This window comes from Muscardinus avellanarius (assembly GCF_963383645.1).
Source record: "Muscardinus avellanarius genome assembly, chromosome: 3".
Taxonomy (NCBI): domain Eukaryota; kingdom Metazoa; phylum Chordata; class Mammalia; order Rodentia; family Gliridae; genus Muscardinus; species Muscardinus avellanarius.
The window spans coordinates 514,491-528,504 of record NC_137788.1 but is presented as its reverse complement, the minus strand read 5'-3'; the positions used below and the strand labels follow the sequence as shown (position 1 = coordinate 528,504).

At 49.9% G+C, this 14,014-nt stretch overlaps 1 protein-coding gene across 2 annotated transcripts; it reads left to right on the top strand.

Annotated features, from left to right (window-relative positions):
* Nucleotides 1-2,075: 2,075 nt before the first annotated feature.
* CCNL2 (cyclin L2) lies at nucleotides 2,076-12,757 on the top strand (the record flags this gene model as incomplete). Of its 2 annotated transcripts, none has more annotated exons than XM_080690994.1 (11): nucleotides 2,076-2,366; nucleotides 2,759-2,833; nucleotides 3,047-3,156; nucleotides 4,185-4,305; nucleotides 7,741-7,805; nucleotides 10,342-10,441; nucleotides 10,597-10,701; nucleotides 10,789-10,930; nucleotides 11,917-12,025; nucleotides 12,114-12,200; nucleotides 12,418-12,757. In XM_080690994.1, the coding sequence occupies 11 exons, from the start codon at nucleotides 2,076-2,078 to the stop codon at nucleotides 12,755-12,757; spliced, it is 1,545 nt and encodes a 514-aa protein (XP_080547120.1). The 2 variants fall into 2 exon arrangements, with proteins under 2 accessions (XP_080547120.1, XP_080547119.1); XM_080690993.1 differs by having other exon boundaries at nucleotides 12,397-12,757.
* Between the last annotated feature and the right edge of the window lie 1,257 nt (nucleotides 12,758-14,014).

Here is a 14,014-nt window from a genome sequence, read left to right as displayed (position 1 = left end):
TACATCCCCTGCCCTATTTTTTCTTTATTTTGAAACCGGGTCTCACTGAGTTGCAGAGGGCCTCAGTAAGTAGCTGAGGCTGTCTGTGAACCGCGATCCTCCGGTCTCAGCCTCCCAAATGCTGGGATAAGCGTGCGCCACCACGCCCGACTACGTCTCACTACTTTCTGAGGCTGTTCTCAAGCTTGTGATCCTCCTGTCTCAGCCTCCCAAGTACTAGGACTGCAGGTACACACCACCACACCTGGCCAAAGTAAGTTTTTTGTGGGTTTCCAGAAGAGAAAATTTCAGAGGTGACATCTTGGGGATAAAGATCAGAGGATTTGCCACCGTCTTGCCACAGCGGGCATAGAGAGAAACTGGATCTGAGCTGACACTGTTAGAATTGCGTTTGGGCCAGTCCCAAAAGGCAGCTCACAGCTGGAATCCGGTAAGAGCCAATGGCAGTCTAGATTTGAGTAGGGGCATATCCTACCCCCCTCCTTCCCACCAGTCTCCCTGACGGTCTCGCAGGAGTCATCGTGAAAGCTCAAGATAACAGCCGTGCAGCACAAGGAACTAATACCATACCACGCACACTGGTGCTGAAACGGCCGGCGACGGCCTGAATGGGGGTTCCGTAATGTTTCACAGATGTAGCCTTGTAGGGTCAAGCAGTCCCCTCCACCTTGCCTAGGGCCTCACGCCTAGCTTTCTCGCTCCGGCCCTATCGCACTCGCGATAGGCGCTTAGTAGAAATCGTCGAATGCGACGTTCCGGTGGGTTGTTTTGAAGTGGAAACCTGCGGACTCTGAGGCTCACATTGAAATGGGGGTTTCTTGAGAGCGAAGAATGACCCGCAGACCTCAGGAAGGGGAGTAAAAGGTTTGTTGGAAGCAGCAGGGAATGGGGCAAGGATGGCTGAACACCCCCAAAGGGGCTGGAACTCTGGGTCCAGCAGCTGCCTTCAGGACAATACTTGAGAGTAGCCCAAGCCGAATTGCCTTCAGGTGCAGGCTGCTTTCTTCCGGAGTCCGCAGATCGGGTGTCGGAACTCCGGGGTCCAGTAGCTGCCTTCAGAGACACTACCCAAGTGTCGCCCAAGCCAAGTACCCATCAGTTGCAAACTTTCTCCCCCGAGCCACGTGCCCTCAGAAGCACTCTGCCTTCTCTCAGGGCCAACACGACGAGAGAGAGAGAGAGAGAGAGAGAGAGAGAAGAGAAGAGAAGAGAAGAGAAGAGAAGAGAAGAGAAGAGAGAAGAGAGGAGAACAGCTCCCCAAAAGGGGAGGGAGTCCCAAGCGGGAAGTCCCCCCTTTGCCATCTGACTGGCCGCTTGCAAGTCCGTTTGTGGTTAGGGTGACTTTGAGATTCCAAGGAGAATTTGCATAGGACATTTGCAATTTCTTTGAAGGGTCTCCTTTCAGGAATGCCAGACTTGCTCGGTGGGTTTGTTGATTAGGAAACTCAGGATGGCTTTGTGAAGCTTTGACCTTCTTATCTCTGAGCCTTTAGAGTTTCAGGTATCTGTTGTCTCTCAGGAAACTCAGGATGGCTTTGTGAAGCTCTGGTCTTATCTCTGAGCCTTTGGAGTTTCAGGCATTTGTTGCCCCTCAGGGAACTCAGGAAATTAACTTTTTTCTACCAAGGCCTTTTCCCTATCTGCCTATTTCCTTTCTATCTCCTCAACATCTGCTCCCGAAATTGGAGTCAGCCGTGTAGAGGACAAACTAACCAGGCAGCCGTTCCGACTCAGTTCCCGTCGTCCGGCTGGGGGACCGTCCCTTCCCGGAGCGCCCTCTCCACTCCCCAGCTTCGGAAGTGCGAGTCGCGACCGCCGGCCTCTCGCTTCTCCGGCAGATGCACTTCCGGGTCTGGCCAGGCAGTGGAGAACCCTGGGTAACGAGCCCATTGCGTTCGCGCAGAGTTCCGACGTCGGCGCCTGACGCAGCGCTGACGGGCAGGTAACTCTACCAATAAAGGAGAGGTGGCGGCCGGGAGCAGCCAATGGGGCTGGATGGGGCGGGGCGAGGCGGTGGGGAGCGTCGCGCGGAGCCGCCCTGCCGGGAAGGTCCCGAAAGTAGTCAGCGGCACAAAATGGCGGCGGCGGCGACGGCGGCCGGGACTCCGGGGTCGGCCGTTCCCGCGGCGGCCGCCGCCGGCGCCTCCAGCTCGGGGAGCGCCGCGCCTGGGTCGCAGGGGGTTCTTATTGGAGACAGGCTGTACTCGGGCGTGCTCATCACCTTGGAGAACTGCCTGCTGCCCGACGACAAGCTCCGCTTCACGCCCTCCATGTCGAGCGGCCTCGACACCGACACGGAGACCGGCCTCCGCGTGGTGGGCTGCGAGCTCATCCAGGCGGCCGGTATCCTGCTTCGCTTGCCGCAGGTGAGATTGCGGCCGCGAGCCTCGGAGGTAACCGCCGGCGTGCGGGGCGGGGCCGGGCCTTTGTTGGCGGGCCTGGCCTGCGCCGCCCCGGCCGCCCCAGGCCCAGCCTCGCCCGGGCTGCGCTGCCACCCGTACCGGACCTCCACCGCCACGGAGCCCGGTCGCAGCCCCCGCCCCGGACCCCATTCTGCCGGGAGCCACAGATCCCTGGCCCCCAGCCCCAGCCAGGTCGCGCAGCCCCCCAGCGGCGGGGACTAGGACACAGAAAGCGGACTCTGGGGACAAAAAAGAATGCATTTTGGGTCCTGTAGGGAGCCCCACGAAACTTGGTGACTTTCAGCTGCGAAAGTATTGAGTTTGCATTCAAAACTGATGGAAACTCTCATCTCTAGGTGGCCATGGCTACGGGGCAGGTGTTGTTCCAGCGGTTCTTTTACACCAAGTCTTTTGTGAAACATTCCATGGAGGTAAGTCGTCCTTCGTTTTCTCCCAGGAAAAGGTGCCTGAGCGGAAACGTGGCCTGCTCTTCCTCTTCCCTGGGCTGGCTGTCATGGGCGGCTGGGAAGTCTCTGTGCTGTGCTGTCTCCCATAGGCTTCAGACGTCCCCTTGCTCCACGCTTATCATCCTTGGGGGGCCCTTGGGATGGGCACAAACCTGTGTGGAAATGCTTCCGTTTCAGCACGTGTCAATGGCCTGTGTGCACCTGGCCTCCAAGATAGAAGAAGCGCCACGTCGAATCCGGGATGTCATCAACGTGTTTCATCGCCTTCGACATCTGAGAGAGAAAAAGTGAGTCTCATCAGAGCAGTCATGTCTGTGGCGGTCACACTGTTGTAGTGCAGAGCTCCACGTGAGGGTGTGATCTTGTGGATGCTTATGCATGTTCCCATGAGCTGGGCTGCTCCGGGTTCTGTCTTGTGAGTGGAGGACCTGCACTCAGCGAGGAAAAGGACAGCTCCCGTCCTGCTGGCTCATTGGTCTCTTGTCTCCTGTGGTTCTCTTCCTGAGTGCTCCAGGAACTCAGCCTTATCACTGTCAACATCTGGGCTGGATAATTCTTTGTTAGGGAGATTGTCCTATCTGCTATAGGTTTGAGACCCTGTTTCAAAACAAAGAGTTAAACTGGGTGTGATGGCGCACACTTGTAATCCCTGCACTTGGGAGGCTAAGACAGGAGGATCACGCAGGTTCGAAGCCAGCCTCTGCTGGCTTAAGAGACCCTGTTTCCAAATAAAATATAAAATAGGCCTGGGAGTGTAGCCTGGAGGTAGAAGGTCCCTGGGTTCCATCCCCAGTACCAAAAAAAGAAAAAAATTAGGTCCTACACAACATGTGGCGACGCTGTTTCAAAATAAAAAAATAGGAGCTGGGAGCCAGGCATGGTGGCACACACTTGTAATCCCAGTATTTGGGAGGCTGATACTGTAGGATTGCGGTTCACAGACAGCCTCAGCTACTTAGGTCCTCTGCAACTTAGTGAGACCCTGTTTCAAAATAAAGAATAATACATAGGGCAGGGGCTGTAGCTTAGAGGTCAAATGCCCCTGGGTTCCATCCCCAGACCCACAAAAAGAAAATAAAAAAATAGGGCCAAGAGTGTATCTCAGACTTACAGGCTCCTGGACTCAATCCCCAGGACCAAAAAACAAATTAAAAAAAAAAAAAAAGAGGGAGGGAGAGCGAGAGAGAGAAGGAACTAAGCCTCGTGGCCCTGTGTGTGTGGTGGTGTGCGTAGGCGTTCTCTAGGTGGTCGTAGTGGGATTGGAAAGGCCCTGTGTTGTCTGGCCCTTATGTGAACAGGTGGTTTGTCCTGATAGGAAACCTGTGCCTCTGCTCCTGGATCAAGATTACGTTAATTTGAAGAATCAGATCATAAAGGCGGAAAGACGGGTTCTCAAAGAGCTGGGCTTCTGTGTCCATGTAAAGCACCCTCACAAGGTGAGTGTGCCAGACTTTGTCTCTGGAGAGCGCTGTGTCTCTGACGCGCTATTCCCGTCTGCTACTGTGATCTCAAAGTACTCCTTCATGCGTTTGCCTTCTTGTGCTATTAATTTTACTCACTTCATTTTTTTTAAATTGTGGAATTAAACCCAGGGAGATTTTACCTTTGAGTTATACCTTCCAACACTTTCATTTTGAACCATGGTCTCTCTGAGTTTATGAGGCTGGCCTCGAACCTGTAATCATCCTGTCTCAACTTCCCAAGAACTTTTTAGTCAGTGTGTGTGTGTGTTACTGGGAGGTGAACCCATGGGCATTCTACAGACCTCTGAGTTACACCCCAAGCCCTGTTTTTTATTTTGAAACGGCCTCACTAAGTAGCTGAGGATGGCTGGAGACCTGCAATTCTCTCGTCTCAGCCTTCCAAATACTGGAATTAGAAGTTTGCACCACCATTCTCAGAGTAGTCATATTTTTACAGAATTAGAATCTTTTAGGTTTCAACTTTCAGAAATAGTGGTGATCAAAGTCACCTCAGGCCGGGCGTGGTGGTGCATGCTTGTAATCCCTACGCTTGGGAGGTGGAGACAGGAGGATTGCGCTGGTTTGAAGCCAGCTGTGCTGGCTTAAGAGACCCTGTTTCCAAATAAAAATATAAAAATAGGTCTGGGAGTGTAACCCAGAGGTAGAAGGGCCTCCAGGAACCCCAGTACCACCAAAAAATAAAAAAATAAAAAAACAAAGTCACCTTAGGCCGGGCATGGTGGCACACACCTGTAATCCCAGCATTCAGGAGGCTGAGATAGGATCGTGGTTCATGGACAGCTTCAGCTACTTTTTTTGTGTGTGTTGGGGGGGTACTGGGGGTAAAACCCAGGGGCTTTTCTACCTCCAGTCTGCACTCCCAGAACTATTTCATACTTTATTTGGAAACAGGGTCTCACTAAGTTGCTGAGATCCTCACTGAGTAGCTGGGGCTGGCTTCGAACTTGTGCGATCCTCCTGTTTCAGCCTCCCAAGAGTGGGGATTACAAGTGTGTGCCACCACGCCTGGCTCCAGCTTCAGCTACTTTAGGAAGAGCTTCACTTTCCCTGTGGGAGAATGGGAAGATTCTAAACCCTTTTCCTTGAACATATGAACTGAAGCAGTTTTCAGAATGCATTTGTTAATTATGAGCATGCTGCTATAGTTTAAATTTACTCAAGGTATTGTGGGCATCTCATGTGCCATACATAAACAAACAAAAAGCCTGCCTGGCTTGGTGGTGCAGGCTTGTAGTCCCAGGATTTGGGAGGCTGAGACAGGAAAATCACAGGTTTGTGGCCAGACTCAGCTACTTGGTAAGGCTCTCCACAAGTTAGTGAGATCTTGTTTCAAAATAAAGAATAAATAGCCGGGCATGGTGACACACGCTTGTAATCCCCGCGCTTGGGAGGCTGAAACAGGAGGATCACACAGGTTTGAGGCCAGCCTCAGCTATTTAGTGAGGCTCTTATCAACTTAGACTCTGTTTCAAAATAAAGAATAAGCCAGGCGTGGTGGCGCACGCTGTAATCCCCACGCTTGGGAGGCGGAGACAGGAGGATTGCGCAGGTTCAAAGCCAGCCTCGCTGGCTTAGAGACCCTGTTTTCAAATAAAAATATAGGTCTGGGAGTGTAGCCCAGAGGTAGAAGGGTTTCCAGGAACCCCAGTACCGCCAAAATAATAATAATAATAATAATAATAATAATAATAATAATAATAATAATATAAAAATAGGGCAGAGGGTGTAGCTTGGAGGTAAAATGCCCCTGGATTCCATCCCTAGACCCGCAAAAAAAAAAAAAAAAATAGTGCTAGGGGTGTACTTTGAAGGTAGAATACTCATGGGTTCGATCCCTAATACTCCAGAAATAAAAATAAAAGCTGGACGTGTAGGCACACACTTGCAATCCCAGTAAATGGGAGGATGAGACAGGAGGATTGCACAGGTTCCAAGCCATCCTCAGCTACTTAGGCTCTCAGCAACTTAGTGAGACCCTGTTTTCAAACAAAATATTAAATAGGTCTGGAACTGTAGCCCAGAGGTAAAAAGCCCCTGGGTCATCCCCAGTAACATAATAAATAAATGAATAAGTACATGAATTTATTAATTAAATGAAAACAGAGCCAGGTGTGGTGGTACAGATTTGCCCTCCCAGCATGTGGGAGGCTAAGACAGGAGGATCGCAGTTCAAGGACAGCCTCAGCTACTTGGGCCCTTTGCTACCCAGTGAGACCTGTTTCAAAATAAAGAATAAAAAATAGGGTTGGGCATGTAGCTCGCAGGTAGAATGCCCCTGGGTTCAATTCCCAGTACTGGGGGGAAAATATCGTTTAAAAAGATTATTGTTAAGACAGGCATAGTGACACGCCTGTATCCTAGTACTTGGGAGGCCGAGACAAGAGGATCACAGGTTTGAGAACAGCTTCTGCAAGTAAGAAGAGTCTCAGTTGCGCTAGTGAGACCCTGTTTTCAAATAAAAGTAAAATTATGGCTGGGGGTGGAGCTCCAAGGTAGCATACCCCTCAGTTCATTCCCCAGTACTGCAAAAAAAAAAAAAAAAAAAAAAAAGATTTTTCTTGCTGGATGTGGTAAAATATACCTGTTATCCCAATACTTGCACTCAGCAGCTTTGTGAAAGGCTTTCAGCAACTTGGTAAGCCCTTGTTCCCAAATTAAAAATTAAAATAGGGATAGGTGTAGCTTGGAGGTAGAAGGGCATTGAATTTAATCCCCAGTACCACAAAAGAAATAAATACTGTTTATACTTTTGTCTTTTTTTTTTTTTTTTTTTTTGATACTGGAGATGGAACCCAGAGGCATTCTACCTCCAAGCTACATCCCCAGCCCCCCTGTTTTTATTTTGAAACAGAGTCTCACTGAGCTGCAAAGTCTCACTAAGTAGCTGAGGCTGGCCGTGAACCGTGATCCTCCTGTCTCAGCCTCTCAGAATGCCGGGATCACAAGCGTGTATCACCACGCCCAGCTTTTCTCTCTCCTTTTTATTGATGGATATCTTTATAGCTTCTCTCTTGCTTCTTGATTCTCTGGGGTTTATTCAGATTCTTGGTAAATTTCCCACCAAAGATTTAAGTGCTTTTCTTCACATACTGAGAGCATAAGCTGGCCTGTTCTGCATAAGGTTAGGGCAGGCTGACCTCACTGGTAGAAGAGGTATTGGTGATGAAAATGCAAACAGGCCACCTGAGGAGCGCGGCCTTCCACACGGGGTGCAGCCTTTCCTCTTGTGCACGTATGCTTCCTGACTGCCAAGCTCCCCACCGTGGAACGAGACCAGGAGCCATCCCTGGGATCTAGCATGAGAGTCTTGCTGCGTGGATACCCACAAGATCTGAGTTACTTCCTCTCAAAGTCCTGGGTAATAACTTTCCAACCCATATCTTCCAGATAATCGTTATGTACCTGCAGGTGTTGGAGTGTGAGCGTAACCAACACCTGGTCCAGACGGCATGGTGAGTTGACCTTCCTTGTTTCATGAGAACAGCAAGGGCAGTGCAGGGTGTATTACTTAAGGCAGCTGGGTGCGGGTAGTCGGTCCCATGACCTGGTTGTGGGCTGTAGTGGTCCAGTGCCCAGTGAGTGAGCTGCCAAGTAAATGCTGGCAGCCTCCCCAAGTGACAGGCACTGGTGTGACGGTAGGTGGCCATCTCGCCCCTGGATCCCTGTGTCCCCCAGCTCCAGAAGAGCAGTCATGGGCTTCCCAGGAGCTGTTGACTGAGCACAGGGAAGTTGCAGGCAAAAGGTCTTCTGTTTCCTGAGGGAGAGAGTGGGATGAGGTTGTGATGATATAGGCATATGCTAGTAGTAAAGCCTGAAGTAAGAGTCGTGTGCGGGATATTCCTATGCCCTCTGCCCCACAAGTTAAGTCTGTAGGGTCATATTGCTGACTGAATTGTCTGGTGCTGTGACTGCTTCGCAGAGAACCCATTTTGACTTTTCTTTTCTGTACTCTTTCAATCAAAGGGTAGCCTCTGAGGGTAAGTGACTAAGACTTCTCCTCTGCTGTCCAAGCGCTTTGGTGCAGGGACAGCGGCCGTCTCCAGCCAACCCAGTGCAGGCTCTCCACCGAAGGCTGGCTCTAGACTGGTGGTATGCGCACCATAGTGTAGTCATGGCCAACTGCTGCTGGTGGTTCTCTGACGATTGTGCTTCTTGTTGCTCCTGTCGTGCTTTGGTAATTGTATCTATTAGAGTTGATAACTGTCTTGACTTGGATTTTGTTCCTTTTAAACTGCTGTACTTGTACAATAAAGATGCAATACCTTTCTCTAAAAACCTAGGGAAGCCATAAGAACTGAGAGACAGATTGGCTGATGGGAATTCAGGCTGTTGGTATGGGAATATGTCATATTTCTTGAAGTCCTGACTTTGCTCTCTTCAGCAGCTAAGCTGGACTCATTCCAGTACAGGTGTGCATCTTTAAAATACTCCTTGGACACTTGTTAAAATAAAGTAACTTGAGCCGGGCGTGGTGGCACATGCCTGTAATCCCAGTACTTGGGAGGCTAAGACAGGAGGATCGCAGGTTTTAAGACATTCTCAGCAACTTAGCGAGATTCTCAATAACCTAGCGAGACCCTGTTTCAAAACAAAAAATAAAAGGGGGCTGAGGGGTGTAGTTAAGAGGTAGAATGCCTCTGGTACCCTAGTACCACACACACACACCAAAAAAAAAAAAAAAAAAAAATATATATATATATATATATATGTATGTATGTATTATAACATTTGAAATATAGCGTTAAGTTTATGTTTTAAGAATTTCATTTGTTTTTTAACTTAAAGTTTAATGGACTAGTGTTATCACTGTTTGAATACTGAAAATATTTTACTAGAAACAAAAAAGTTACTAAAGATTATGTTTACCAAAGTTTGAACTGTTTATCCCCAAAGTTGCAGTTGCTCCTGGGACATGAGACTTTGCCACCACACTAGCTTCCCTCTTGCTGACTGGGGCAAGTGCTCCCAGATGGCTTTGAGCAGTGCCTTCTCCAGGGCATATGCAGGCAAAGGTGCCAGGGGCTGGGCAGCTGACTCCAGGGCCTGCCACCTGCCAACACTGGGTGTGTCTGCAATGAATGTAATCTTGTCAACTGTTTTCTCATGGAATTACTTGTTTTTGCAATATTGATAAAGCTATTATGAGGTTTGAACATAAACTATAAATCAAAGAAATATATCTAAAGGAAAACATTGAAATATAGCCTGTTTTTAACCTTTTAACTTTTTAAAGATGCAAAGTTTTGTAGTCATGTCTCTTCTAAAGTATGATAAAGCCTTAAAAATGTACTTGCTGTGATGAGACTTTCAGTATTTGTTACCTGTCTGATTCTATGAATGTTCGTTTTAAGACTCCTTGTTGAAATGGGACAGTTTGGAAACATTCTTTGATAAGCCCAAGAAGAAGACTCCCTTGGGAACGGGCCTCTGCATGACGCCGCATGCACCTGAACTGCACCGAGGACCTTTCCCTTTTGCAAGTGGGCTCCCTCATGGAAGCTGCGGCTCGGTCACCCAGAGAAGACCAGGCTGCAAGATCTCTTCGTGGACAAGGAAGAGGGGGATAGCTGGTCTCGAGCCACAAGGCTTCGTGCTCAGTCCGTTCATTTGAGTTTGCATGTTTCTCTGCACTATGGATTTTGAGCATTTAGATTTCTTTAATCAAGTACATTTTAACCACTACGTAGTGTTTTCTTTCTGAGGCATTGTGCTTTGCATGATAGCAGGCCAGAAGGCGAGGGAAAAGTCAAGTTAAAGTTGGTTCTCGTTCATAGCAACCATATTTTCTGACATTCAGCCAGCTTTTTCCCCCTAGTAATTTCTCCTTCTGTCCTATACTCAGAAAGAGCAGCTAGAATGTTCCTTCATTAACTCCTGGGTTCACAGGACTGCCCTAGTGGTAGGTGGTTTAGAGGAGTAGTGACCTTGTCGTGCGCACGGTGCCGGGATGGCCTGGCACGCTGCAATTCCTCTTGCACTTGGTCCTAGGAACTACATGAACGACAGCCTTCGCACAGATGTCTTCGTGCGGTTCCAGCCTGAGAGCATCGCCTGTGCCTGCATCTACCTCGCTGCCCGGACGCTGGAGGTCAGTGTGCTGCCCTGTGCGCCCAGAGACTTGTCCCCTCTCTTCCCACCTCTTCCTCTGTGCCCAAGCTCTTGGTCTTCAGTTGCCTTGAGTCTTCTTTGCCTTGAGATCGTTAAGATAAGAAAAATGTAACCTGGTGGTGTTTGTATTCACAGATCCCTTTGCCCAATCGTCCCCATTGGTTTCTTTTGTTTGGAGCAACTGAAGAAGAAATTAAAGAAATCTGCCTAAAGATCCTGCAGCTTTATACACGGAAAAAGGTTCTTCTGTGTGTTTTCGTATAATGTGCATTTGTGTTTGGTCAGAAGCAATTGGTTCTGAATAGGTGGTTGCTGCTGGCTTTTTAGGCTGACCTGACACTCCTGGAAAGTGAAGTGGAAAAGAGGAAGCAGGCCATGGAAGAGGCAAAGGCCTACGCCAAGGGCCTGGTGCCAGGGGCTGCGCCGGTCCTGGATAGTACTGCAGGGTTCTCACCTGCCCCCAAGCTGGGTGAGTGTCAGGGCTGGAGTCTGCTGTCCAGGGGTGGAGGTGGCGACTCTAGCTTCACCTTGGGCGTGCTCCAGCCCTCCAGATTTCTCTTAGAATTGAGCTTGCAGGAGTTCTGGGCCTGAAAGATTTTGTCTTCATATTCTTTTGTGTGGGTGGGGGGTGGGTACTGGAGGTTGAACCCAGGGACACTCTACCTCCAGGCTACATCCCTAGCTCTATTTTCTATTCTGTGTATTGAAACGGGCTCACTGAATTGTAAAGGGCCTACTAAGTAGCTGAGGCTGTCTGTGAACCCATGATCCTCCTGTCCCAGCCTCCTGAATGCTGGGATTACAAGCATGCACCACTAATACCCAGCTTTTATTTTTTCATTTTGAACAAGGGTCCTAAGTTGCTGAGATTCTGAGTTTCTGAGGCCGGCCTCAAACCTGTCAACATCCTTCTGTCTTAGCTCTCAGGTAGCCTGGGCAGATTTTCTGAAATATGTTTGTTTACCTGCCCAGTTAGCTGGTCATTTGATGACAATTTTATAATCCAGTACAGTAGATCATATTGTTAGATTCCAGCGGTAAGTGTGATGTTTATCACACAGACCCTGAGGAAAAATTACCTAGACAAAGAGCCTTTCTCTATTTTTGGTGCAAGTGTAGGTTCTGATTCCCAGGCTGGACTTTAAAATTAGTGTGTGCTGGGTGTGGTGGCACATGCTTGTAATCCCAGCGCTTGGGAGGCTGAGACAGGAGGATCGCACAGGTTCGAAGCCAGCCTCAGCTACTTAGTGAGGCTCTCAGCAACTTAGACCCTGTTTCCAAATAAAGTATAAAAAAGGTCTGGGAGTGTAACTCGGAGGTAGAAAAGCCTCTGGGTTACAAAAAAAAAATTAGCGTGTCTCCGTCAGCCCCATACAGGTGGCTGTATCTTCCTCTGCTCATGAGATTTTTGCTGGAACAGTTCTCACTGTTGGTTTTAACATCTTGATTGGGTAGAATCCCCCAAAGAATGCAAAGGGAACAAGCCTTCCCCGCTGTCTCTGAAGAATGCCAGGAGAAAAGCAGAGAGCATGAAGAAAGCTAAGGCTGACAGCCCTGTGAATGGGTGAGACCGAGTTGCCCCAGCGGCCGGAGGGTGGCGCTGGTGGGAGACGCACGCTTCAGCTCTGTAACATTTTCGCTTGCCTTCGCAGCTTGCCAAAGGCACGAGAGAGCCGGAGCCGGAGCCGAGAGCAGAGCTACTCCAGGTCCCCGTCGAGGTCGGCTTCTCCGAAGCGGAGGTGGGTGCCTGGGCTTGGTGTGGGTCCGAGGGTGGGGGCGTCCCCAGGGTGGCAGGAGGTGATGTGGCTGCCCCTCACGACAGTGGCTCTTACCCTAAGGTTTCTTGTTTCTCCAAACCCGGAGGTTGCACCTCTGTCAGCCCCTCTGGGTGTGTCGCAGCCCGGCTGGGCCAGGCAGGCACACGTGTGGTCCCAGGTGTGCTGTCCTTCCTCACAGAAAAAGCGACAGCGGCTCTGCATCCGGTGGCTCCAAGTCGCAGAGCCGCTCCCGGAGCCGGAGCGACTCACCACCACGACAGGCACACCGCGGCACTGCCTCCAAAGGCTCCCGGAACACCAAGGAGGGCAGGTACCCCTCCCAGAAGCCCCGCAAGTCTCGGAGCCGGAGCTCATCCCGCTCTCGAAGCCGCTCACGGGAGCGGGCAGGTAGTTCTGGAAAATACAAGAAGAAGAGTCATTACTACAGAGACCAGCGGCGAGAGCGCTCAAGGTCATATGAGCGCTCAGGCCATCGCTATGAGCGGGACCACCCCGGACACAGCAGGCATCGCAGGTGAGGAGGGTCTCCAGCCACTGTGGCCTCAGACCCTTCCAGGGGGCCTCCAGGAGCTGCCCTTGGACTCTGCGCAGGCACCTTGGCTCAAGTGGCCCCGTGGCTACGATTCCTTTCCGGAATGTTTTCTGGCTGGACCATGAGTGCATCTGGACCTGGAGTTGAGGGGATGGCTCCTTGTTGCCCTGGGGCAGCCTGGGGCATGGCGCACCTGTCCCAGGTGAAAGCCGTCTCAGCCGCAGCTCTGCGGACTGCACGATGGGAAAGCAGAGGCACACATCCCTGTCGGTGTGGCTTGGTGCTATTGACAAGCTGTCCCTTCGCTCCCCTACTGATAATTACGTTAAGCCAAGAAAGATGATTTTTAGAACCTTTGCCTATATTAGGTTGTACTTATGTACATATTTTGCAGTGTTTCACAATGAGAAAATGGCCTTAATAGCCCCTTATTCTCTATCCACGTTGTAAATAAACATGTGTTTAATACAAGTGAAAGCTATATATGAAAACTCAGAACTTGAATTCTGCCAACTTAAAACTTGTGTAAAGAATTCTGATTCTTAAAATGTGAGGTATTTAGGCCTGTGTTGAAAGCCGTATATTTTTATGTGCGCGATGCTGAGTGCAGGCCACCAGCTTCCCAATAGAGGTTTCCTATATATACATTTTATGTGGTTGAATAAACACAATTCTTTTCTCAGGACTTACGGGATGTTAGAGGCTTTGTGGGTTGTTCTTGTAGCACTTGAACTGTGCCCAGCTGGCTCCGCCGTCTAGGGGCGTCTGTGCGGGTGGCTGCTCCCTGCCCTCACTGGCGCGGTTCGACTTGGTGTTGCGCTCCCTCCCGCCTGCCTATAACCACTGGCTTCTTCCAGAGATGAAAGGCTGCTGGGGGGCCGGGAGGACGCTGTAGCAGAGGTATGTAGACAGCAAGTGATGCCGGAATGTTCTTGAGCTGGAAGAGTGACTTGTTGCAGTTTTTCATGTCTTAGAAAAGTTTTAATTTGAACACATTAATTAAAACATTTTATAAGCCAGGCGTGGTGGCACACGCTTGTAATCCCAGCATTTGGGAGGCTGAGACAGGAGGATTGTGGTTCGCAGCCAGCCTCAGCTAATTAGGCCCTTTGTAATTCAGAACCTGTTTCAAAATAAAAATTTAAAAATAGGGCTGGGGCTGTAGCTTGGAGATAGAATGCCCCTGGATTCCATCCCCAGTACTACAGAAAATTTTTTTATAGCTGGTGGGGTGGTGCATGCC